The sequence below is a fragment of the Aythya fuligula genome, chromosome 8 (genome assembly GCF_009819795.1).
Source record: "Aythya fuligula isolate bAytFul2 chromosome 8, bAytFul2.pri, whole genome shotgun sequence".
Taxonomy (NCBI): domain Eukaryota; kingdom Metazoa; phylum Chordata; class Aves; order Anseriformes; family Anatidae; genus Aythya; species Aythya fuligula.
Genome location: NC_045566.1, coordinates 24,816,960 through 24,843,297, shown reverse-complemented (window position 1 = coordinate 24,843,297; position 26,338 = coordinate 24,816,960). Strand labels below are relative to the sequence as shown.

Below are 26,338 nucleotides of genomic sequence, written 5' to 3'. Positions count from 1 at the left end.
AGAGCAGCAGAGAGAACAGGGACCTACATGTTGATAAATAAACAGCCATCAGTTCCAAACATAAATCATAAAGCTACTGCATCATGTAATATAAAAAAAACAACTATCTGACTTTCCTGGAAGTCTGCAAGAAGCCAATTAACACCAACTAGATGATTCAAAGAGGAAATACATCTGCCTATTTTGTAATAGTTTTGCTGCTTCTGCAGACAGATCTCAAATCTACCCCAGTAAATGACTCTGCACTGCACACATGTATTTTCCATATTATGTACATGTACACTGGTCTGCAAGTTTATCACCTACACATCAATGTTAAACATTCAGCTAGCTCAAACTGATATTGGTAGGCCTGTCAGTGCAGTCTACACTTAGCCTTATGTCCTAGACCTCTGTACTGTCAGGCCTCTGTTAGCAGCCCTCTCCCTGTCACGGGTAATAGGAAGCTCAAATCAAAGGCCAAAGCTTGGGTCTCTCCTTTCAGATCTGCTATTCCTTGATCTTCAGATTGTGAAAGTAATGAAGGCCCATTGTTCTCTTGGGTAAAGTAGCTACTGCCTACGTAAGAATCCTGGATATCTACTTTTATATGTCACATTGCAAGGTTTCTTCAAGGCTTTATTTTTTTACAGCTTCCTCCTGCTTTCTCTTATGTTTCATTGTAGCAGTTGCAGTCTGTGCCTCCTTTGTAACAATTAAAAAAACCCAACTGCATAAGTAATCAGTCCTGTCACTTGGGCTTTGTGGATTACTGCTGCAATAGCGGTGTGGACTTTTATTTAAATCCTATTGAACTATATTGTACCTGTCAAATAAAGGTTTTAAGTCATTTTTCTGACTAAAAAATATTTTAGCTCATCAGTCCTACAGCTATTTATATTTACATCACTATGTTAACATGTACATAGCTTTACCTTCCACATAGCATAAAACTCACCCAGCCTTCTTCATGCTGTATAAAGTACTGTGGATCTGCTACACAGAGCCCCAAAGAGCAGCTTTGGCACTTACTCCACACTCATCATATCCTTCTCTGGAGGGGATTAGGAGGTGACAAATGAAACTGTGGTGACGACTGTGGGTGGCAAGAGGAAGTTGTGAGGATTAGGGATCAAAGGAAAGGAATAAGTGACAATGGTGGTAACAGAAAGTGAAATTGAATATTTTTCTCCCTTCCCATCTTCAAAAGTGAAGTCTTTTTTTTTCCTCTCCCCTGAAGGAAACAAGTGAGGGGTAAAATAGTCAAGGAATCAAATGTGTATGTATCCCAGGAATATAGAATTGTACATACGGTGTACAGATGATGTCACTGGAGATTAAAGTTAGCATCAGCTTGGTTGTTGTGAAGCAGTAAACATACAAAAGATATATTGTCTCAAGTATTTCAGTGCTTAGTTTCCTGTGACCTGGCAGTTGCAGTAAACTTGTCTATTTTCTGAAAACATAGTTCATACTCAGATTGCCCTTGCAGAAAAGCCACATGTGAATTGTATAGTGCATGCCAAGCTTTCATTGACTGGAGATGAGTTTCATCTGCATTTTTTTTTTTTTTTTTCATATAGCAAAGAAAGTATTTATTGAGAGAATTGTGTGATTAAGGTTTGAGGCATCATGTTAGTTTTACATCACAGGAAATGCAGAAGACATTTTACAGGGTTCACTTTGAAGCTAGATTCTCAGATCCAGAAACTTGTTGATATGCTTTATGCTCATGGTTAATAGTTATCTGCACTTAAGGTTTAGCTTATTTATCTAAAACAATTATAAACTTCATGCTTCATTTCTCCTCCAAATATCTGCAATATGGTCACTGCGTGTGAAATGAAGCAAGTAAGTTATGCTTAGTTTGTCTTGAAGGAAGCAGCTTTAGGAGATTGAATAAAAAAAAAAAAAGAAGAAATCAGGTCAGTCTGGATGGTATGAGATATCTATTTGGTGGCCAATTAAAAAAAGTAGGATCTTGAGCATAAAATGTATTCACTTTTAGCTTAACACTTAAGAAGAAAGTCTTCCACATTTGAAGGACAAATGCCGTGTTGTTTTTCTGACAGACACTTCCAGTTTATCTGATGCTTCTTATAGAGCTTTCTTGGTATTTTCAGCATAGCCAGGCTCTTTTTTTTTTTTTCTTGCCATTTTTACTGCAGAGCTCTGTGGGAAGCTGTTAAACAGCTAAGAATCATTATCATCTCCATGTAGTTATCTAGAAAGTAATCAAGACAACAAAGCTAGGACAAAGAAGTATAAGAACACAGCTCTCAAAAGGGAGGACACAGAATAGATCACATCCCACTAAGTCAACGTGATACAAAAGGCAGCATAACGTCAGGCATAGTAACTGCAGTTTTATGCGGGGAATAACTTTAAGGCTACAAAAACTTAAATTTCAGAATTTCAATACAAAAATTGAGACCAAAACAAGACTGTTGTTTGGGTTGATGTATGAACTTTGCTTGGAAAATTTGGATAGATTTTCTGCTTAAGGAACAATAAGGTACACAAAGTATAATTACCTTCTTGAACAAAACTATTTTCAGAGGGAAGACAGGAATTTGTGATTTTGACATGACATGTTGACATTGTCTTAAAATTCAGAATTCACTTTCTGAAACCTCTTCTTAAGAAATGTTAATCAGTAAGACTGCATACAAAGGTCATTTAAATTCATAGAATCATTAAGGTTGGAAAAGACCTTCAAGGTCATCTGGTCCAACCATCATCCTACTACCAATGTTACCCTGACTGCTGTAGGTCAGGGTAACTTTTTTCCATAAACTTATATTTCTTTCTGTGTGGGTACAACTAATACCTCTCTATAATTTACAATGTTATATGTAAAAATGTAGGTTATCTTATTAAGCCCCAACATTTCAAGAAAAGTCTTCAAAACTTGTTTTTCTGGCTTGATGTAATTATGCTATTGATTTTTCTAAGACAAATTGTCAGTTTTAATGGAAGAATAGCAAACATAACATAAAAAAAGCAGAAAAGCCACCAAAGAGAAGTAATTATAAAACAAGATGTTAACAATAAAAAGCTCTGAAGTTGTGTTAGAAAAAGATCAATATACATCCTCTTCCAAATCTCACACTTGACCTCCAGGGTTGTGTAGAACATGTTGTACAAGTAACAAGAAGATACCTTTCATTTTGGGATAAAAACTGTAACTACTAAAAGCAAATGCCCAAATCAATAAGTGAATATCTGGTGTAATTATTTTATTACCTGGTTATTTTACTCAACTCTAAGTGAAAAGAATCTTTCTGTTGACCTTAGTGGGCATCGATTCTGACCTTCCAGGAAGCTTGCTGTGCATTTCAGCTAACAAGTCATATTTAAAGTTATGTTTTCCACTTGGTCACATGATACTTTAGAGGTAACAGATTGGGATTCACCCACAAGGTTTTTTGTTCCTTTTTTGGATTTTTTTTTCTATATCCATCTGCTCTTTTTATCTTCTCCCTGCTGCTCCATTTTCAAAAAAATGAAATCTTAATTTCTTACTTTTTAAGTAAAAATAAAACCAAGATAAGAGATCCAATCTGTGAGGATACTATACACTAACAGCTCTCAGCCTTGTCCTACTTCCTGGTTTTGAAGAGGTGCAATCTTGAGAAACAAGAAGGAAGAAAAAGGTAACTTCACAGATGAGCAATAACAGAATAGCAAGATAAGTCTGTCTTATAGATAAGAGATATCCAAATTACTAATCGCGTAAACTCCACTTCTTATTAGGAACCTGATTTGAGATACTTGCAAGTGACCAGACTTGAAGAGTTTACTTAGAATTTCTTTACTGTCAAGACACTTTGGTTTTATCCTTACTAAACAAAAGACCTACACAAACACAGTTCTTCCTACTGTTTGAAGTCCTTGGCCACTACAAAAGTGAAAAGAAAAAAAATCTGCTATGCCACAGAGACATCTTTTTTTCCCCTCATTTTTAAGAAAGGTGCTGATAAAGAGAGCAATGAGTCTAAGATTCCTTTATTTTGGGATGACAGAATCTAGCAGAATTTAAGGCTTCAGTTTATCTGAACACCTGTTTCTATCTTTATCTGGGTAATCTCCATGACAATGTCCCTCAGTGTTTAACTGCTAGCTTTGTAAGAGAGAAGTGTTAAATTGAGAATATGAAAACAGTATCAAAACTTATTAACATTTGATGCTATCTCACAGTAGGTTTTATTTTAAGTATTGGAAAAGGAACAGTACAACTCCTCACCTCTATCCATCCATTTTGAACATGCAATAGATATTACAATGTGTGGTCAACATTAAGTTTCAAATTGGCCTAAGGAAGTGATATCTTTTAGGGACCATATAGCACCAACAGTAATGGGGCCCATATGGCATTTATACAGTTCAGAGTTTATTAAAGCCATGATATCTGTGGACTATCTTAATAAGCAACACAGGTTATAGGCTGAAAATTGATGAAATAATCCATGAGGGGAGAGAAGACAAACATCTCAAAAGACTGAGATCTCCTAAGGTTCTGAAGTGATAACATTGAGAGCAGGAATTGTCAGATATACCCATGGCACAGGTGAATATTTTGTACATCAGCAATTCAGAAGGAATTGACTTCAATTTACTATTAAGCTAAAGAGATAGCAGAAACAGATGGGTGATTAAAGAGACAAAGAAGTTGCCACAGATAACACTAACTTAATGACACTTGGTGACAAAGACCTGTGAAACTGTTGACAGTGGCATATGAGAGATCTAGAGAGAAGGCTATACATTCTGTTTTCTCTGTAGTTTGAGTTAGAGGTGGTGGTGCTATGGGAGAGAATGAATTGTTTATGCAAAAGAAAAAGCAGAAGCAAAAATAAGAAAATGGAAGACTTTGACCATAAGGAGAGGAAGTTGCCAGAGGAGAATAGAAAAGGGTTAGTTACTAGCAGAAAGGAAAACAGAATTCTGAGTTACCTTTCTTTACGTGTTCACCATCTGGAAATATGTGTTGAAAGCAAAGGTTCATGTGGAGAATTAGAGAAAAAAAGCCACATGATTGTGCTATTTTCCTCAATATTCTCAGGTAGAAAAAAAATGACATTCTGTAGTGTGGAGGAAGACAAGACAGGGTGAGTTCTGCAAGGAACTGGATAAAAGGACTGTGGAAGAAGAAAATGGAAGTATTTTACACTTCAGATGGAGGAATGGGGAGGAAGAGCAGCTGGAATGACAGGTTAGTGGAGTGTAAATTCTGAGCTGAGTGTGGAGAAGAGGTCTCCAAGGACCAAAGAAAGAGGTAAGCAGGAATTTAAAGGGATGGAGGGCTATAAACATTTCCTAAAACAGTCTGCAGGGACAGGAATGGTCTTTAAAGCTTTAGTGTAGACAGAAATATGTCTACTTGAGGAAAACTTACAAGTATTTTTATTTTAGGAGAGGAAATGAAAGAATGAGTCTTACTAAGGTAAGGTAACTCATTGGAAAAGTTATGTATACAGAAATTTGGTAAGCATTAATAAATACCTTTAATAATTTGTCTAAGAACAGTTATTTCTAAGTCTTTCATACATCATATGCAGTTTACCCCAGCAAGCTGCATGACCCTGTGTATAACTTGCCTGTCAGAGAGAATAGATTCAATGAACAGACCTATGTAGTTGTAGAAGTATCTGCCAAGTAGCTTTTGCTTTAGAATGTCAACGGTGATAGGGACATGTAGCTGTGATACAGAGTAGAGCACATTAGGCTCATGAATTGGCCTCCTCCTAAGGCAGTTGCATTACTCATGATTCACCAGCTGTCCTGTTGCCTTTCATAGAAAAGCAAACTCTTGAAATAAAAAAAAAAATTGGTTTTTTGAATGGTATAGAGAAAAGTTAGTACAGAAAAATAATTTCAGGAAGTCAATAAATAAATTAGTCTGGTGAACATAGAATAATATGTGAGGAGCAAAAATAAAGATATGGTATTCTGTGATGTGTTACTCTGTCTTTTGCTCCTAACACTACAACATATAGTTAATTCTGGGCTGACAGCAACTGAGAAGTCTTATCAGCGTGCCTGGTATTCAAAAAAATTGTTTCAAGTCTCTTTCTGAAAAGGAGTTGCCAATGCTATTGAAAAACACGACTAGTATTTATGCAATTCAGGAATAGTTAACTGGCACAACTGCATAAACACTGAATATGGTCTGGAATCAAACTCATGAAACATACCACAGAATCACAGAATTTTCTAGGTTGGAAGAGACCTCAAGATCATAGAGTCCAACCTCTGACCTAACGCTAACAGTCCCCACTAAACCATTTCCCTAAGCTCTACATCTAAATGTCTTTTGAAGACTTCCAGAGATGGTGACTCCACCACTTCCCTGGGCAGCCTGTTCCAGTGCCTCACAACCCTCTCAGTGAAGAAGTTCTTCCTAACATCCAACCTAAAACTCCCCTGGCTCAACTTAAGCCCATTCCCCCTCATCCTGTCACCAGGCACGTGGGAGAACAGACCAACCCCCACCTCGCTACAGCCTCCCTTGAGGTACCCATAGAGAGCGATAAGGTCGCCCCTGAGCCTCCTCTTCTCCAGGCTGAACAAGCCCAGCTCCCTCAGCTGCTCCTCGTAGGACTTGTTCTCCAGGCCCCTCACCAGCTTCGTTGCCCTTCTCTGTACCCGCTCGAGCACCTCCATGTCCTTCTTGTAGCGAGGGGCCCAAAACTGAACACAGTACTCGAGGTGCGGCCTCACCAGAGCCGAGTACAGGGGGACGATCACCTCCCTAGCCCTGCTGGTCACACTGTTCCTGATACAAGCCAGGATGCCGTTGGCCTTCTTGGCCACCTGAGCGCACTGCTGGCTCATATTCAGCTGACTATCCACCATCACTCCCAGATCCTTCTCTGCCTGGCAGCTCTCCAACCATTCCTCTCCCAGCCTGTAGCTCTGCTTGGGGTTATTGCGCCCCAGGTGCAGGACCCTGCACTTGGCCTTGTTGAACTTCATGCAGTTGACCTCAGCCCATCGGTGCAGCCTATCCAGATCCTCCTGCAGAGCTTTCCTACCCTCCAGCAGATTGACACACGCACCTAGCTTGGTGTCATCTGCAAACTTACTGAGGGTGCACTCGATGCCCTCGTCCAGATCATCGATGAAGATATTAAAGAGGACCGGCCCCAGCACCGAGCCCTGGGGAACGCCACTAGTGACTGGCCTCCAATTGGACTTGGCTCCATTCACCATGACTCTTTGGGCCCGGCTATCCAGCCAGTTTCTAACCCAATGAAGCGTGCGCCAGTCCAAGCCAAGAGCAGCCAGTTTCTTGAGGAGAATGCTGTGGGAGACAGTGTCAAAAGCCTTGCTGAAGTCAAGGTAGACCACATCCACAGCCTTTCCCTTGTCCACCCAGCTGTCCCACTTTGTCCTAGGACAAAGTGACCCACTTTGTCCTAGAAGGAGATCAGGTTTGTCAGGCATGACCTGCCTTTCATAAACCTATGCTGACTGGGCCTGATCGCCTGCTTGCCCTGCAAGTGCTGTGTGATGACTCTCAGGAGGATCTGCTCCATGAGCTTCCCTGGCACTGAGGTCAAACTGACAGGTCTGTAGTTTCCCGGGTCTGCCCTCCGGCCCTTCTTGTAGATGGGCGTCACGTTTGCTAGCCGCCAGTCGATTGGGACCTCCCCCGATAGCCAGGACTGCTGATAAATGATGGATAGTGGCTTGGCCAGCTCCTCTGCCAGTTCCCTCAGTACCCTTGGGTGGATCCCATCCGGCCCCATCGACTTGTGCACATCTAAGTGCCGTAGCAGGTCACCAACCAGTTCTTCGTGGATAATGAGGGCCACATCCTGCTCCCCATCTCCTTCCACCAGCTCAGGGTACTGAGTATCCAGAGAACATCCGGTATTGCCGCTAAAGACTGAGGCAAAGAAGGCATTGAGCACCTCCGCCTTTTCCTCATCTCCTGTAACTAAGTTTCCCTCCACATCCAGTAAAGGATGGAGATTCTCCTTAGTCCTCCTTTTTGTGTTGATGTATTTATAGAAACGTTTTTTGTTATCTTTAACGGCAGTAGCCAGATTGAGCTCCAGATGAGCTTTGGCCTTCCTAATTTTGTCCCTGCACAGCCTCGCTACTTCTTTAAAGTCCTCCCTAGTGGCCTGCCCACTTTTCCAAAGCTTATAAACCCTCTTTTTCCTCCTAAGATCAAGCCACAATTCTCTGTTGAGCTAGGCTGGTCTTCTTCCCCGCCAGCTCGTCTTTGGGCACGTGGGGACAGACCGTTCCTGTGCCATTACGACTTCCCTCTTGAAGAGCGCCCAGCCTTCCTGGACTCCTCTGCCCTTCAGAAGAGCAACTCAGAGTTGCTGCAACATCAGAAACTTAAGGGAGATATGGAAAGAACTCACAGCCTCAGTGGGGTCTCCCTGGTAAGCCTCAGGAGGTGCTTCCCTGAAAGTATCCTCTCGTTTTGAGAGCATACAGAGAGTCATAGTATATGTGTAAAATTAAATCATGTTGCATAATATCATTCTAAAGCTGCAGTCATTTTTGTATTTTGGCAAATAGGTATAGAAGATTAATGCAATTAGTGGGACAACTGTTGGCAGCAATGTTGAAATCTGTATCTTATTCTTATAAGAAGAAAACAGATCAAAATATTAATCATGTAGATATGTTTTAGAATCATGTTTGGAGATAATTTAAACTTGGCAAACAAGCAGTTGAGACTGCTCATGGGTTTGATAATGAATGCCTTTAAACAGAAGACAATTACAACACTAATATTAGTAAATCTGGAATATTTAAGTCAAACTAGAACACCTGGGTAATACCTTCCTTGTGTTCTACAGGCATAATAGGAAGAGTACTTTGATTCAGTATTCAGAAAATGTTTCATTCTATAATGAGAGGAAGCATTAAGATAAGGCAAATGTAAATATTAGATCTTAGTTTAGAGCCTGTGTGGTTTGCAATCATGGAGTTTCAGTACACAGTATTTTTTTATTTATTTAAAACAGAATACATAAGAGCCATAGGAGCTAATTTACCTGAAATCCCCTAGCTGTTCCTGGGATGTCATGTAGACTAAGTAGTAGTGGCTGTCCAGAGCCCAATGACTTTAGAAAGGCAAAAACCCCAAGTGTCAAAATGCTTCACTACAGTTTGAAATTCCATATTCTGCACATTTTGACAGTGAAATGAAGAGATAATTGATATAATACAAGACAGTATCACACAAATGGAGTTCAGCAGAGATCTTGAAAGTATTCATAACAAGTAGAAAAAAGTCCCCTATCAGAAAGAGGCATTACACCTGTCAGTTTTAATTATCCTACACTTGTAGGAAGTATTCTTTAAGAAGATACAGGGACATATTGCAAGCACTAGATTTCATCTAGTACTATGCTTAGTGCTCGGCAAATGGCTTAAGTAAAGACTTGGCTTTTAAAAACTGTGTTGTAAGGTACCCCCAAAAAACATTGAGGCTGTGATCTCCACAACTCTATCATATCATGCTCACACCATGAGAATAGACCAACAGATCAGGAAGCTACTAAACACATATCTTTTCTGTCTCTCCAATAAGTGGGATCAGACAAGCACCTCCCCAAAATGACTTGCTGTCATTCAGTATGGAGAGGAGTTGGAAAAACTCAGAACTTTTCTATTGCGTTTATCCTGACCTGTGCAACTGGAGACTCATTTCTTACCAGAAACAAATAGACCTCCCTGAGCTAAGAAACAGTAATGGAAAAATCACTAGTCTTATTGTTCTTTCCTTCATCATGGGAAGATGAAGTATCATTTGACAAATGGTCTTGATTGGTCATACTGATTTTGATAGAAAATGCAGGCCCAGAAAATCTAGTGTTAACAATTTAGCTGTGATGCTCTAAACAAGTCAGGGTTCCATTTATCCCCAAACTTACAAAACTTCAAAAAATGGGCTTCTACCCAAGGCAGTCCATTAAGTCACACTAATCTTTTCTTAAAAACTGTGAGAAAAAAGTGTCCATTCCTTTTTCATTGTAAAGTAAGCCCTGACAATTCACTTCAGTATTTCAAATACTTTGTTTTGATGCACCAACTGCAACACGCTTAATTTCCAAGTTGGAAATCTAACAGGATTTCACATATATTCGATTGTCAAATCCCAATTAAAAAGAACATTGTGTCTATATTACAAGGCTCTTGTAGTATATGTATCATGTAGTAGCATGAAGTGTCTCTTGCCGTAAAGACAGATTCAAATAAATGGGTAGTTATCTTCAGATTGGTTCCACTTGTACAGCTGATGCCTTTGCTTGGTTCCCATGTCAAGTAACATTAAGCATAAACATTTTGCAGCTCTCTATGCACATAGTGAGAAATCCTACTCATACTTCAGTTTCTGAAAGGATTATTTCTGTCACATCTGCTACTGTTTAACACAAAAGAAAAGCAATTTGTAGATTTGAGGGTGCAGGGTAATACTGTAACTACAGTGAAGCATGGCTATGGAGTTAGAATGACATTATAAATAGTAGTGGAAAACTGCAAGAAAAATTAGTTAAGTCACTGTTTCCAGTGACACATGGCCACAAGAAAGGGATTTTGTATTAGTGTCCTTGATGTGAATTAGTATTTTTCCGCTATACTTTGTATTACATTAAAGTACATTAGTCAAGTTACATTTTGACAGAATTAGTAGAGTGCAATCCATACTTGTACTTTGGTACTGTCAGTGGAATGTTTTCAATATATCTTGCATCTCTCTTCCAAGCTTAAAATGGGGGAAGACCACCACTAATAGTATTTAAATCTAGAAAAAAGCTTTTAAAGCATGAACAGCACACACACAAACCAATAAAATGTTTTCAATAGTCATTACTTTAGTTGTTTGTGCCAGAGATATGTTAGCCACGTATTTGTGCATTTTCAGTAAAGCTGAAGCAAAGTAAAGCAAAATATCTGCTCTTTAACTCCCCAGAGCAGATTCACATGGTATATTCACTGCCTCCCACATAGATTGAGTTAGAAATGATTGACTGACTACATACACAATATTCTTGTGTTCATTAAACATTTTTGTCCCAGTAACCATCATGAAGCATGAGTGTTTAACATTAATCTACCAGCTTGATTTACTTTCTGATCAGGGTACACTGCACTACAACTGCTGTGTATGTGGAGATGAAAGACCCTAGGAACATAGAACAAAACCAAACCTATTCTATAGGCCAGATCTACATACACAGATCCCTGCCTTCATGTCACAGCTGCCATTTCATCAACAGCAGAATCACCAGTTCCATTTGCTTGGAACCAAACTAGTGTTGAAACTAGTGTTTCTGCTGCAACAGAGTAACCTTGTTTTATATAAACATATTGCAATGAAACATCCTAACTAATGCATAGTGAGTGCAGAAAAATCCTGTGCAAGCCCTTCACTGGTAATAATAGGTGATCGTAACATTGCAGGCAAAAATAAGAACTCATTTACATTCTGTTCCTGAAACACTCATTTTCTATGTTACACTTCAGAGCAGGAATAAGAGAGAAGACAGCAAGTATTTAGGGTAAACAATTATTCATTTGAAGAACACAACAATGATTGAAGTACAACAAACATTCTCCCCAAAACTAAAAAGCAGAATATTGAAAAAGAACAGTATCCAGCAGTTTCCATCCTTATCCCTACCAGTGGCTCCTTCAGTCATTTATTTTTGGTTTTATTGCTGTTTACTAAGTGAAATATTCTGTCCAGTAGCCAGAGCATTATGAAATTACAGTGATTATGTGTGTGATAAAGTATTTCCTGCAAATATAGGTCAGAACAGTTTTTACTGAAGTTGAAAAAAAAAAACAAAAAACCAAGAAATCCACAAACACAACCGGGGGAAAGGAGGAGTTGAACCATAGGAATGGTGTTAGCAGCATTTGTGATGCATTTTGCCATGGAAACTGCAGCAGCGTGGAATCCCAGCCTGCTGCAAGCTCTGGCTGCTAAGGAAAGTGAGGTGGAAGCAGACAGCTGCTAGAGGGCTAGCAGAGCAGTTCCTAACTGTAGTGATAGGAGGGTGATTAGCTCCCACATCCTCTTCCTTCGATATCATTAAATCATGGCTTTCTGTTAACATGTTGTTCTTCAGTTGTCAACTAATTTTTTTTTTTTAGCTAAAATCAAAGATTAGTGTAAAAAGATAACCAATACTGTGCTGCTTTTAAATAACATCTCACTTCAATAGCTTGTGCCACTTTGTTTACCTACTGAAACACATCCTTGAAGATTAAGTATATACACTTCTGTTGCAGTTGCCAAGTCATGGGAAAGAAATGTTTCCCACCTAAACTGTCACTAACACAGTGACAGTAAGTACTTTGGGAAATGCACAGAAAAGAACTGAAGCAGAGCTCAGTCCCCTACCCCCAACCTGTTCACCTTCTAATTAACACCTGGACATGCTTCTTTAACTTGTCTTGAGATTACAGACAGTCTAACCTTCATTTCTGTTAATGCCAGTGCCTCCCACAGTCTTGAGCAACATAACATTCCATTTGCATCTAACCTCAATAAAGAAGAACCCGGCAACAAGCTGTTCATTGTCTGATGGACTTTTCCTCTAGACTAGTGGGACTCTAGGACATTCCTATATGCCTAAGCTATTCTAAATACATAGTTGTGGCTACTCTTAGTTTAAGAAGGGGAAGACAGGTGCATTTCTTCTATTTCCAACTGCTTACAGATCTTACCTCAGAAGGGGTAGAGCCAGTTAGGGCAGGAAAGCTGGTAAATCGTATGATACAGTCTTAACTCTATCAAACATGTTATTTCACAGAAATAAATGTAAAATTCTCTAAGTTACAGAACATAGTTTCAATATAAATAGATGCTTAGAAATAAGCTTTTTTGGAATCCTTTGAATAGGAAGGAGTGGAATTCTCATTTGCTTTTGCGAACTCACTTCAGTAAGAGTACAGCAGTTCTCAAACTGACTGGCTTCTCAAAGAGGCACAGGAATTGTTCTGGGGTGAAGTGAATGAGCATTCTCCACAGGAGAAGTAGAATTTGTGAAGGAGGTCGAGCTAATTGAATATATCAGGGACTTCAGTGAAAATGGAGTTAATGCTGCACTCATCTTAGCTGCAACCAGTGCAGCTCCACAACTCTAGAATGGACTAAGTTTTTCTGTACAGTTAATGTGCACCTTTTTCCTCTTGCTCACATCTACAACACTGTTCTCCCTTCCCATTTGAGAGCTATTACGTAGGTTATACTCAGACTGAACTGAGGGACAGAGATATGAACAGGATCCTGGCAAGTTGGGGGGTAATAGAGGAAAAGTTACTGTTGCTTTAGCAAAATTGGGAGGAACTGCTTGCAGTACGGCATCAGATGACTGCATTATGTTCTTGCTTTCAGGTCTCAATTTTGTTGTGACAAAAACCAATGAAATTCAGAAGGTGGTTTGCATGGTATAGAATCATTTGAACATTTGATACTAGCAAACACTTAACAGAGGCATGAATGCTTAATAAAGTTGTGAAGCAAATAGGAAAAGAAATCATTAAAATGCCAACTTTAGAGAAAGAATTAAGTTCAGATGGTTTAACCTGAACATCAATGAAATAAACTTCCAGTGGAAATTCAAAAAACATAGAAGTGTCTGATTTCTCAGTGTAGAGCATTCAAATACTTTGAAAATGATTCTGCTTGTGAAGAGGATAAACTAGTTACGTTTTTGTTTCAATTTTAGTCTTAATATTAACCACTCAAATCTCAGTAAGCTTTTGACTGAACACTTTTTGTTCCTCCAGTCATATAGAAAGAGAGATTATTAGGGAAAGTTATTCTTGAAAAAAAAATTTATTGCCTTTCATATTCAATTCTAATCCTTCCTTTTATATTTCAGGGTGCAAGTTGAATTCTATATGAATGAAAACACATTTAAAGAGAGACTAAAGCTCTTCTTCATCAAAAACCAAAGATCAAGTAAGCAGTTGGATTAATTTCTTTAAAGTATAATTGCGATATTTCGGGTGGAGTCCAGTTCCATTAAAAGCAATAGCAAAGTTAACATTAGTTTTCTTCTGAGCTAATTTTTCCCCAAAAGGAGTCCATTTTAATTGATTTCTATAATACACACAGAAGTATAATCTAAAACTTACAATTACTTATTTTGTAGGATCAAATAATTATAGGGATGTGATTTTATTGGTGTATGGTGATCAAACTGACTAATTTGCAGTGCTTATTAACATGTCCTGACCTTATGTTTAAGAAATAGAACTTCCAAAATGTTGAAGAACGCAAAAACATGGGTGCTTCTGCAAAAGTGTTTAGTAGTATTAAGTATTCCTAAATAAATATCAAATCTTTTCTGTACAAAAAAAAGTGATTTGGAAGTCAAACTGTGGGAAAGATATACCAAATTCTCAGTTTTCCTGAAAGTAGTATCTTTTTAGTCTAATTTAAAAACCATCTTCATTGACATATGCACTTAGGCTATCATAGAGGAAAAACTAAGACATTCATCCATCCATGCAGCTGATTCAGAGATAAAACCTTATATATGTTACCGAATCTTCATTAAACCAGTAAGTTCACAACTGAGAAGAACAGTAGCTGAACTCGGATTTCATCTGTGTAAAATGACTGACCTCCCTTTACCCTTCACCTGTAAAGAACTAAGATTACAACAGTTTTTTAGGTAGTTTTACACATTTTATGCAAGTTTTTAAAAATAACAAGAATGCTTTTTGGTCTTCATGGTCTTCAAGATGGCTCCATGTCATTGTGTTTGCAAAAGGACAGAAGGGAAGAAGGAATGAACTTGACTTTCTCAGTGCCACAATTTAAGAAATATTGGAGAACTAGATGCAGATTATTATTATTATTATTTTTTTAAGACAGACCACAATATATGAGACCTACTATTAAATAAATGATAGTTTAAAATCACAAGACATGATCTTTTGATTTGCTTCTTCAGCTTTCAAATTGAGATAAGCAAAATATTATACTAGGCCCCCCTCAAAAACGTATTGTACTGTAAAACTGACACTTAGAAATCTGCAAATAATTCCAAAGATGAAATTCAATCTGGAGAATCAAGTCTAACAAACCTGTTGGATGTTCATTAACTTAGGGATGGGAAAAATCTTTGTAAGTTTAAAAAAGTAAATATTCATATAATAATAAAGACAGCATAGGGGAAAAGTCACCTTAACTCAGGTACCCAAATAATGTAGAAAGCAGAGACCTTACTTTCCTAGCAAGTACTTTGGGTAGCCTTTAAGTATCTTCATTTCTAAACTTAAAATAGGTCATAGGGTAGCTTATTTTTGCTTGGTGTTAAACACATTGTTATATATTTTACTAGATTTGGTTGGTAGATTTGTTCTCCAGTAAAGAATTTTAACTTGAGTAATTCTGCATTAGCATAGGTTAGAGCTCTATTATATTTTGGCCAATATGGAAAGCGTATGAGATTTCAGCATGCACATCACAAAGAAAGGAGATACATGAAGAACAATTTCATACACTTATGTTTAGAATAGCATTTTTTTTAAAAATGAAGTTTTGCTCAGAGTTAAGGGCTATTAAGTTCTATTAAATTTACATTTTAAGTGTAATTAATTGCACTATGATTTCTCCAATGGTTTTAGTTCTACTCTATTTTTTGCCCTGTGACTTTCAGTCGCAAGTAGTTTATATCTTTATAGTCTTCATCTTTTGAGGTAGTTGATATAGCATGTAACAGAGTAAGACAAAAAAAGGAAAAGCATTCTGAACTAAGAAAAAAAATATTACTCCTGGCCGGAGATGGAGTAAGAAATAAATAGCTTTCTTTTTGTTCCCTGAATTAGTCCACAAAACAGATTTGATGCACTCCTATTTACTAAGTAAGAACATCTGTAAAATTAAGAGCTGACTCATCGTAAAACTCTTCTCACTGATAAGATAGGAAGGTTCTCAATACCTACTTGCTTGAGATAAGGTCAATAATTCCTCCCCCCCCCCCTTAGATCTTAACAGGATTAAGAAATGCTTATTTTGATGACAGAACTGAAGATTGTACATTTAAAAATATAAGTTAACAGCAGCACAAAATGAAACCTGAAGTTAACTAACCAATTAAGTAATCAATTGATTAATTTGCTAATTACTTTGGCAAGTGCTTACCTTTCTGGCTAAGCACTATAAAAGAGTCATCTTAAGTTATTACACTGGGACATATCCCCTAGGTTACGATTGGAGAAGTATTGGACTACGGAAGAGGAATAATGTGGAAGTTTTTTATGAAAAATCATTTATGTTTTCAAATATAAGAACATCACCCTTTAGATCTTAGAATTCAGTGAAAACATTGAAAGCCTTCTTTCACATACTACACATCTAATTCCCATTCTTGCTGATTCTACTGATACATTTTCCTCAAATTTTCAGACATTATAGTGAACTTCTGGAGTTTGATTTAGTTAAACACTTTTCACTAATTCTCAAGACTTCAAGTAGGTGTAGACCAGAGAACAAGAAGTAATATCATTTGGTCTGGCGATATTACTCCAGAATTTAATACTCTATTGAAAATTAATATAAATTGTTTGGTCATCAAAAGACCAGTAGCATGAAATATGTTTCAATCATTATTCCAATTTTGAAGGCATTTCTATAAACCAGTAAAGTAGTAACTAAAATCTAATGTCAACCTAGTTACCACTCACTCCTTTTGCAAAAAAGTTTATAATCAAAGTCCAAACAATACACAATGCATTTTAAAAAGCTGTTGGCCAGTGAATAAAATGCTTGTAAGACTTGCTTGCACTTGCTGTGATCACATACAGCTTAAAATAAGTCTCAAAGGAAAAAGATGAGTGAAACTTCAATTCAGTGGAGAGGGAATAAAACTTATCAGGGTATGAATTATTAACAGTATACTTTGATCCAACTCCTAAAGCTAACTGCTAGTAAGATGATTTTGCTAAAAACTAACTGTAGTTTACAGACTTGCAAGGAGGGAATAATAGAATGTGATGGTAAAATCTTCAGCTACTGTCCCTGTCACTTGTGCTTTGATTTAGATCCGGTCTCTAAATTGGAGGATTAATCTCTGAAAATGCTTGTAACGGAAGCATCAAGAAGTTATAATAAACAAAAATCAAAGTTACAGTCAGTACTGGTTAAGTATGATGCATCAGTCTATACTTAGAACTTCTGGCGAGAAAGATAGCAGATACTTCTTCAAACTGAGGAGGAAACATTAACGTTTGATATAGTTATAATTATTTCACAAAACAAACAGACTTTGAACTGTTATTATCAATTTCTTCTTTTGAAGAAGACAAAGCATCTATTGCTATGGTTACAGGCACACGGTGAAGTTAAAATCTCATTAAACAATTCATAACAGTATATGATTGATGTAACTGAATACAAGTTTCAGACACCAACATCAAAATAGAGATTCTGTGCAAATGACCCTGCTACTTGAACAGTCTGGCTGGGAATGGGGAAAAAAGAAATTAAATCAAGCAGACCATGTTGCTCCACTGACAGCATGTAAAATAGAGGACCAAAATAGCCAACCAACAAACAGCGGTACAAAATACTTTCTTTTTAAGAGGGTAAGAAATGAAAAGTTAAGCCCAACCATTTAGCTAATACCCACCACTTCCCTGATTTGAAACCTTAGAACTCAGTAATAGCGGAATAAACACATTTCTTCCAATTCACAGGTGTCACCCCTACATTCTGAGGCTACAGAGTACTGTTCTCTGGTACTTTGACCAGAGAACACTTATTTAGTATGCACACTTGTTATTACAGATTTAGTAGTAGTGACTGAATACACACCCTCTGACAGCACATCCTATTTCTAGAGGCTGACACATACAGAACTAGTGTTTTTCTGAAACAGAGGATATACTTGGTCTGTTCTTCCGCATTAATATTGTAGTGCCTGACCCAATCTTGTATGATAGGCCTATCCTATCACCTTGTCAATATAACCTACTCCATGATACTTTGTCTATGCTAACAAGAGCCCTTATATGGAAGCCATATGTGGTGTGAAAACCCTGCCTCATTCTGTGGGAAACAGCCATTCCTGTTGAGACATTCAGAGCCTGAAGCACTTAAATATAGACTGGAATAGATCTGGGAAATTTTAATATTGAATATGTAAGTAGTTTTAGATCTCTTAGGAACAAAATGTGAGAGTTTAAGACAGCAGCCAGGAGTGTAGGTCCCATGCATTGATTTAGTTTATAACCAGAAAAGCATTATTTTCTTTCAGAATTGAAACCAACATATAATTTCAAATGATTAGTAGAAGTTGGCACATCATCAACATAGAAGAGAAGCATTTAAGACCAATATTAGTATTACAGAGTTAAGAATAGAAGAAACAAGTGAAAGACCTTTGAACTTATCTAATAAAGCTAGGTAACACAATATGGATAGGGCAAAGAAATCCAGTGTTTTTGTTATTGTTTCGTTTTTGCAAAATCTGTTGTTATAAGTACCTCATTGTTACAGTAACCAGTAACTTTAACAGACTACACAAAATTGTTAATGCAGACAAACAATTTACATTTTCTTCACCAAGTGGTCAAAAAAAATATGGGAAAAATTCTAGCATAGTCCAAAAAAAAAGTACTAGGGTACTTACTAGCAAAATAATAGCAATAACAACACACTTACCTACCTTTCACATCCCCTTAATACATTTACTATTTCATTGTCTTCATTCAGCTTTGGGGAATAAATAGTCTGTGGCTAATTAGGCTTGATAAAACAGCAGGAATCACTTAGGTTAATGTTCACAAACCTAATTACCAATAACAGCTGTGGGACTTCTCATGGTCAAGACATAGGCACAGAATTTTAACCCCTAGTTTACAGATGAGATGCTGTAAAAGTCCATCCACTTCTCATGCGATAATTGCAGCTTCACAGTTATGTTAATAAACAGTGTTACGTAATAAATTTTCAGGTTTCTTTTAGCAAATGAATGTTACAATAGTTAAGAATGTAGTCTTTATTTTTCTATGATTTGGTGTTTGTCTTGTTTTAATGGAAATGGACCTAGGAGGTAAAAAAGGTGATTTTCCAGTATTGTCTGTAAGGTGTACATTTTGAACAGAGGGCTGAGTGAAGTGAAAAAGTTTGTAACAGAACCATAAGGTAATTATTTCATTTAAAGGGAATGTATGCACACAGATTTGGATACGCACAATAAACCTGTAGTTCTCAAAGCATAGAAATAGTTATATCAAGTCCAGCAGGCCTACTAACATGTTTGCAACACAACAATAAAAGATCCTATCTTTATTGTGACTAGGTACAAATGAAATCAGATCTGTGTGAAACCCATTCAATCAACGATCTGCTTTGGACAGAAGGGTTCAACTGCATTGAATTGGACTCTTGGTTGACATGACTGAAAAAAAATAGCTCTTAAGGTTGCCTGCTACCATTTAACCGTAGACAACCAACAGTTTAATGTAATTAGTGAATGAAAACTTAAAAGCAAGAGTTAGATGAAAATATCTGGTAAATATTTACATTTAAGACCAATGAACTTAATAACAAGACTGAGGATTTAAACTGTAATACTCTAATGATTGCAAAACCTGATTAAAATACAGTTAAGTTTCATTGTAATATAAAATAGCAACAATTAGCACTGAATTAAAATGCCCATGTGATAGAACCAACAATCCAAGGGGATCCCTTGGAAGGAATCCTGTTTCTGTGCAGTTGACCTATGTTTGTGAGATATACTTAATAGCGTGTGATAGCATTTAGTATTTGAGACTTACCAGCTAGGACATTTCACTATTCACATGGTCCATAGAACAAGTTATTGATGCATTTCAAGTTGTGCATTCAACATGACTTTCATGTGTCCTGATTCTTGGATGTGTAATTATGCAACTTCAATGTTAAATAACTAAAACTTAATATTTTATGTTAGCAGAGTATTTATATATTCTGTATGAGAAACTACTTCATGAAGACTTTCAGATATTAATATTTAAATATTTGCCATTGGATATCCTCTGTTTATGGTTGAAAGTATCTCTTCATGTTACTGTATCTTGCATCTCAAATATTATATGCCCTTCTGGTTCCCGTTCTGAGAATAAATCCGTAAAGCTACAAAAGATCCAACGAATGGCCTCAGGAAAGATGAGTATCATAGGATAGCTTTGAAGCAAATGACTGAGTAGATCTTCACATTAAACAGACCAAAACTTAACCCAGAGATTTCTGGAAGCTAGAAAGAGGTACTTTATGTATATAGGCATATTGCTACATTCTTCTGTATGATATGCCAAAGGCCAATATCAGGGACAGGTTAGTGGGTGGCTAGACCTTTGAAGCATGGCTATTCTAATTCCTTTTAGTTCTACCTTAAAAGTGAGTGAAAACAGAGTCTGAATTTCTGTGTTTTCTCTCTTTCTTTCTTTCTTTTTTTTTTTTTTTTAATAGGCCTGAGAATACGATTATTCAATTTTTCTCTCAAGCTACTAAGCTGTTTCTTATACATAATTCGTGTGCTTCTAGATGATCCAGCACAAGGACATGGATGGTAATATTTGTTTTGTTATTTGTCCTCTCAAATGACTGCTTAACTTACATGAAATAAATTAGTTGTATGAATAAATGTTTGGTATCCTGCCAACAGGGATTTAGTTCTATGTCTTCCAGATATCATGAATGAACGATAAAACTAGTCTTACATTTTGAATGGAAATAATACAATAATATCTTTTAATTTTACTGATAAAATAATACTGGCTATTTGTGCAGATACTGTGCAAAAGACATAGTTGTGCAAACATGTATCTTTTGGTTTTATTACTACATAAAATTTCTGTGTATAATTTTTGTGTTTTAATTTATATAAAAAATGAAATTACAGACACCTGAATACTAGTTTATGCAAAAGTACTGTAAAAGTATTATAGGATCCATACAGAACAGTGGCTGATAGGTGAATAGCTGGGAGAACCAAGCCAGGAAGAAAATGGGCAGATGAATGAGGAACAGTACTTTGGAGGGAATATGGAAAGGTTTTCCAGAGAATACTTCTACAAGATATGTATTTTTTTTTTTTTGTGGTTATAAAACATAGGACAGGAGTTAAGCGGAACTATTATCCACAATAGCTGGAATGGTTTAGAGCTGTTAAAAACCACCATTCTTCTTGTGCATAAAACGTCCCTATATAGCAGCTTCTTTCTGGTGCATCAGCTGGCAGAGAAACAACAAATCAGTAGTAGTTTTTTAGTAGTTTATTAAGTCTCCTGTCAAAAAATTTGTGTGTTGCTCTGCAGTTGTTCTCAGACACCAGAATGGAAAGTCCTTTCAATGTTATTTGTCAATAAGATAGTTTATCATATATGACTTATCTATGACACAAATATTAGAATGTTAGCTGTCTTACTTAAAACCCCGGATTTTGCAGTCAAGCAAACAAATGCATGAAACTGAGCTTTCATGCAAATGATATTGATGATAATTTTCTAGCCCTCTACTTTCTCTAAACACTTAGAAGAGAGGGAGACCTAAGGTACGTTATATGCTCATGTTCTGTCATTCTAATGGATGATTTTTGCATACCTACAATTGGCAGTATAATATTCTATATGGGTCAATTGATATGCTTTTTTTCATGTTTTATACAATCAATTATCAATTATAGAAGAAATGATATTTATAATTTTTGCAATCCTGTACTTCAGTTGTATTTGTATTCTGGATATAATGAATCTTTTAAATTGTGAGTGCTAATAAGCACCACTATTTTATTAACTTACCTGCTTGTGCCTGGTGGACGCTGCTGCCTGTCTCATGTGCCTGTACGTAAACTCCCTAAACTTTCAGTCAGAATGAGTTTGCCAAAATTTAGTTTTAATATTCTCAATAGGCCATAGCAATCAAATAGGGACCATATTAGCAAAAAATTGCAAAGATCACAGTGACTTCCTGGGGCATGGACACATAGTCTCAACAGTCCTATGTAATCCTGATCAGGTCCTGCTGATTTTTCTTGTGACTAATATGTCCATCATTGAACAATGTAGTCAATTTTCCTCTCTTAGCATGTTATTTCAGAGTATGTGTTGTCAGTGTGATGTATGTAACTGGTAGTCACTGATGTAAGTTGATGTAAGATCTTCAGAGACAACTCTCAAAAGATTGTTGAAGTTACTGCTTCTAATACTTTGACTAAAAAAAATGCAAACAAATTTTCATGAAATAAAATCACTATGTAGAATTTTAAACTTGAGATTATTAGCTATTCTACAGTGAGAAGGAGTAAAAACTCAGGATTTTAAAAGACATAATGTGAAATGAGGGAGATATTTGAGCATTAAGTTGAGAAGTCTGCACAGGGAGCAATACTTTATAATGCCTCATAACAGTATGGAAGAGTGGTATTAATTCATGTGCATTTTGCTACAAATATGGCTTTTGGAAAAAAATGTCAAATTCAAACACTGAAAGATATATATATTTAAAAATAATTGTGGCTACGGAAGGGATTTTGTGGAAATTGAAACAATTATATTATTCTTCTGGTTTTGAATAAGTAATGCACTTGGTGTTGAAGTTTGAAGCACAATTGGGTAACAGAAAGTAAAATTGGACATCATGGATCCAATTTAAAGTAATGCAATTTTCTAGTGAAAAAAAAAACAAACACAACACTATAGTTCACATGTTTTTGTGGCTAATAGTTTCTGGCATGAAGAAGCTACGTATATTGTCTTATTTTGAGAACTGTAGTGAGCCCAAATGCATGTTTTACATAGCAATGTTGTGGCTGACTATGTAGAATGGATTAGAACATCACCACTTCTGCCACTGGCAGGTATACTTGGATACTTTTGTATTCATATGCAGAGATCTTTCTTCATCTGGTAGGCTGCTTAATTCTCCAGGCATTTCCTAATGTATTTGTTCCTCGAGTCTAAATGTTTAATAAGTCACCAGCCAGAGAATGTATTTATCTTTTCTATATATTATTCCATTGTATCATGTTGCGGTACATTTAATAGACTAGTTAGTTTGTTCTGTGTATATAACACCTGTCTGGCTGAAAAGTTTCAGGTAAGTCACTTCTTCATGCTCACCAAGAACCAGCCTTAGTAACTATTAAGTTACTAGTAACTTAAGTAACTTAGTTACTTAATAACTACTATACCAGACAAACAAACCCTGTGCCCAAATGGTACCTCATTTTGTCAATGGTTTTACCTATACAGATCCCAAGGGCTTGATACCTACCTAAACTACTGCCATAATACATTTTTACAATTGCTGTGAAAAAAAAAAAAAAATCCTTTCTAGACACTGTGTCACAGTCTGTGACATTGTGTCCATTGTGTCAAAGTGGTTGACTTTAAAGTGACAATTCTGGGAGGAATGTTTTTCATCACAAACTCTCCCTGCAGATTTATTGCTTGTCTCAGAAATTCTAGCACAAGTTAAGAGTCTTTCATTTACTCCTTCAGGCACAGCAGATGTACAGAGAAGTGCTTACGACATAAAGTGTCCTTATTAATGGACACCATTTAGCATCTGTCTCACTCATAGTCAGTAAAAATATCACTATTACTTATCTGTGGTCCACAGATTCCTTTCTTTTTTGCTGACCTTGCTTGCCAGGGACAAACAAGGATATTTACCATCATTTTCACAAAAATATTTTCCCACATCCTTACATGACTGTTAGAAGGAAGGATTTGTACCAGCAATTCAAGGAAAGAGAACATCACATGTACGTAGCAGATTTATTTTTATTTATTTATATATATTTTTTACATCAAGGTCACCAGCCTTCAGTAATTTCATATTCAAATTACTGCTTCATGAAACCCCAGCCCACCTCAACTCCTCACAAGAGGTTATGAAGAGTAGTTGGATGCAATCTTTGTTGTTGAGTGTATGACAAGTGTATGTGCTCTTTCTATCTCAACATGTGTGACCTGTGTGATAGGGTTCCTAGTATGTCTAGATCTTTAATATCTATTGTGTACTTAGCTCAGGTTTTGAAAGCATACTTTGTTATATTGTTTTTGAATTGGATCATGTTTGAAAATGTCTTTAAAAGATGTAATCTAAAATGCTTTATAGTCTTCATCTATGGATACAGAACACATACAGAACTACTTTTTAAAAAAATATTATTTTTAAATGTCTATATCCATTGTCTAGTGTTACAAACTATTGCATATATATTACAGAACACTGTTAATAATGTAACTAATATGCTTTTCCCTTATATATTTTTATGATTGTGTTTTCATGTATATGTGCTAATGAAAATGAACTTTCCATGGATGTGATGACAACTATCAGTAAGGAATTAAACCGGAGTTGTTCCAATCAAAACTACACACATGGAACAATTGATTGGTGAGTTTGAAAAAGTAAACCAAAAGTCCATGTAATAGTGGGAAGAGCAGGGGAGCATGAAGACAAATATACTTCTGTCTTGAATGGTGACATTTTAACAAATAATGGCGACATTTCCATAACTCTCAAGCATTTTCAAGTTCCTACATATTTAAAATTGAGTTTTAAATTCTAATTATTTCTCTGATTGTGTGACTCAACTGTTGGATTGGATGCTGTTGCAAGATCTGAATTCCTGCAGTCCTTATATCTTGCTGAAAAATAAAACAAAATGCAAAAAAAACCAAAACAAGCAAACAAAAAATAAAAAAAAAGGGCAATAAAAAAACACACATTATTTAGAAAAAAAAAGATGACTAAGAGTAAATGACTAACCGTAACTTACTGTGTTATTGAGGGTGCCAGATTTCAGTAGAGCTCTATCAAGTATTATTGGGTTTAGTAAATACTAAAACAACATAAGATTTTTCTAAGATATGACAGTTCCTATGACATAGCTACCATTTATACCATTATAGAGATGATAACAAAAAAATTCAAATGTAAAAATTGCCAAATTTCTTTTTCCCGGAACAGGTCATTATTCCTCTGCATCTCTAGAATCAAAACCTCAAATTGATATATTCATCTCCTATGATTTCCAGAATCATAGGAGATGAACTAGCAGCCACTGAAGACAGTAAAATACTTTGATGTTACTGGGTGTTGGATTATTCCTATGTGAACTTTGTGACTGGCTCTGGATTAGAAAGACAAAGAAGGACAATACTCAGATAGCTACTGATTTATTTATTGAGATTTTAAGTATAAGGTTGCTGTAATTTCCATTGACATATATAATTTTTCGAAACATTAACCAGCTTTTGTTTATTTTTGTATTTTTGTGCTGTAATGAACAGGTCTCCTATTATTTGGGTGAATCGAAGTTTGCCTTTATGGGGATTACAGGTAATATGTAAATGGCCAATTTAACTAATTCCATTTAATAACTATAGGCAATATTGATTTACAGTATTTTAGTGATGTTAAAGGATATGTGGAAGACTTAATGTTAAAGAAATCTACTTGATTACAAATACAACAAAAGCATAATGTAAAGATGAGCAGATCTGAGCTAACTGAATTAAGTTTACAAAATATTTATGAAGTATTAAAGCTTATAACAAAATATTGTAGAATTGGGATAGCCTTTTCTCTTAGAATTATGTAACTCTGTTGAGTCTAGCAATAAATATTTTCTGTAATGATGAGTTTAAATTTCATAATCGGTTATGATTAGCATTTCATGACACGTGTTTCCTGGGCTTTCATGTTAAATACACTAGAAAGTTAAGGTTACTTCATAGTAGAAGCCATATGTTTAGAGGTGTATGTTACAAAAAATGCATTACATCTGCCCTTTGTGGGTCTTGGAGATCTTTTGAAGTACCTGGTCTAGTGGGAGGTGTCCCTGCCTCTGGTGGGAGTTTGGAACTAGATAATATTTAAGTCCATTCCAACCCAAGCCATTCTGTGATTCTATGTTATGTTGCAAAAGAGCAATGGGACTCAAGTTATGGCCTATGCTTTAGTCAGAAAAATGAGTACTTTAGCTTTATGCTAAATTCTGTTAATTGAGATGAATTCAGAGGATGCACGGAAACACTTGTCTTATTCTTTTCAATGTGATATTTTATGTCATATTCTGTAGAAGCCAGTATTAATATAAATATTTTCTCTCTCCTCTTAAGGTTTCAGTGGCTTTAATAAGTCTCTTTGAAACACTGCTGCTGAGTTACCTAAGCTACAAGGTAAGTACTTTAGTTGCCTGACTTACATCCCCACTGAATCCAAAACAAGAGGGTGTGTTGCTTTTTTCAAATCAGTACAGTGTTACCAACACTGGGACACAGCCTCTAACAAGAGAGAGATGCTAAGAAACTGTCAGTTTTCTGAAACATTCCTTTTGATGTTATTAATATACAT

At 36.3% G+C, this 26,338-nt stretch overlaps 1 protein-coding gene across 4 annotated transcripts in view; it reads left to right on the top strand.

Annotated features, from left to right (window-relative positions):
* The window catches only part of KCNT2 (potassium sodium-activated channel subfamily T member 2), a 149,304-nt gene that overhangs the window by 23,138 nt on the left and 99,828 nt on the right, over positions 1-26,338 (top strand). For all 4 annotated transcript variants that reach the window (XM_032191885.1, XM_032191884.1, XM_032191883.1 and 1 more), the window contains exons 2-6: positions 13,851-13,930; positions 20,438-20,537; positions 24,317-24,373; positions 25,273-25,321; positions 26,104-26,163. In XM_032191885.1, the coding sequence (XP_032047776.1) occupies positions 13,851-13,930; positions 20,438-20,537; positions 24,317-24,373; positions 25,273-25,321; positions 26,104-26,163 (346 nt within the window). The remainder of the gene's footprint in view (positions 1-13,850; positions 13,931-20,437; positions 20,538-24,316; positions 24,374-25,272; positions 25,322-26,103; positions 26,164-26,338) is intronic.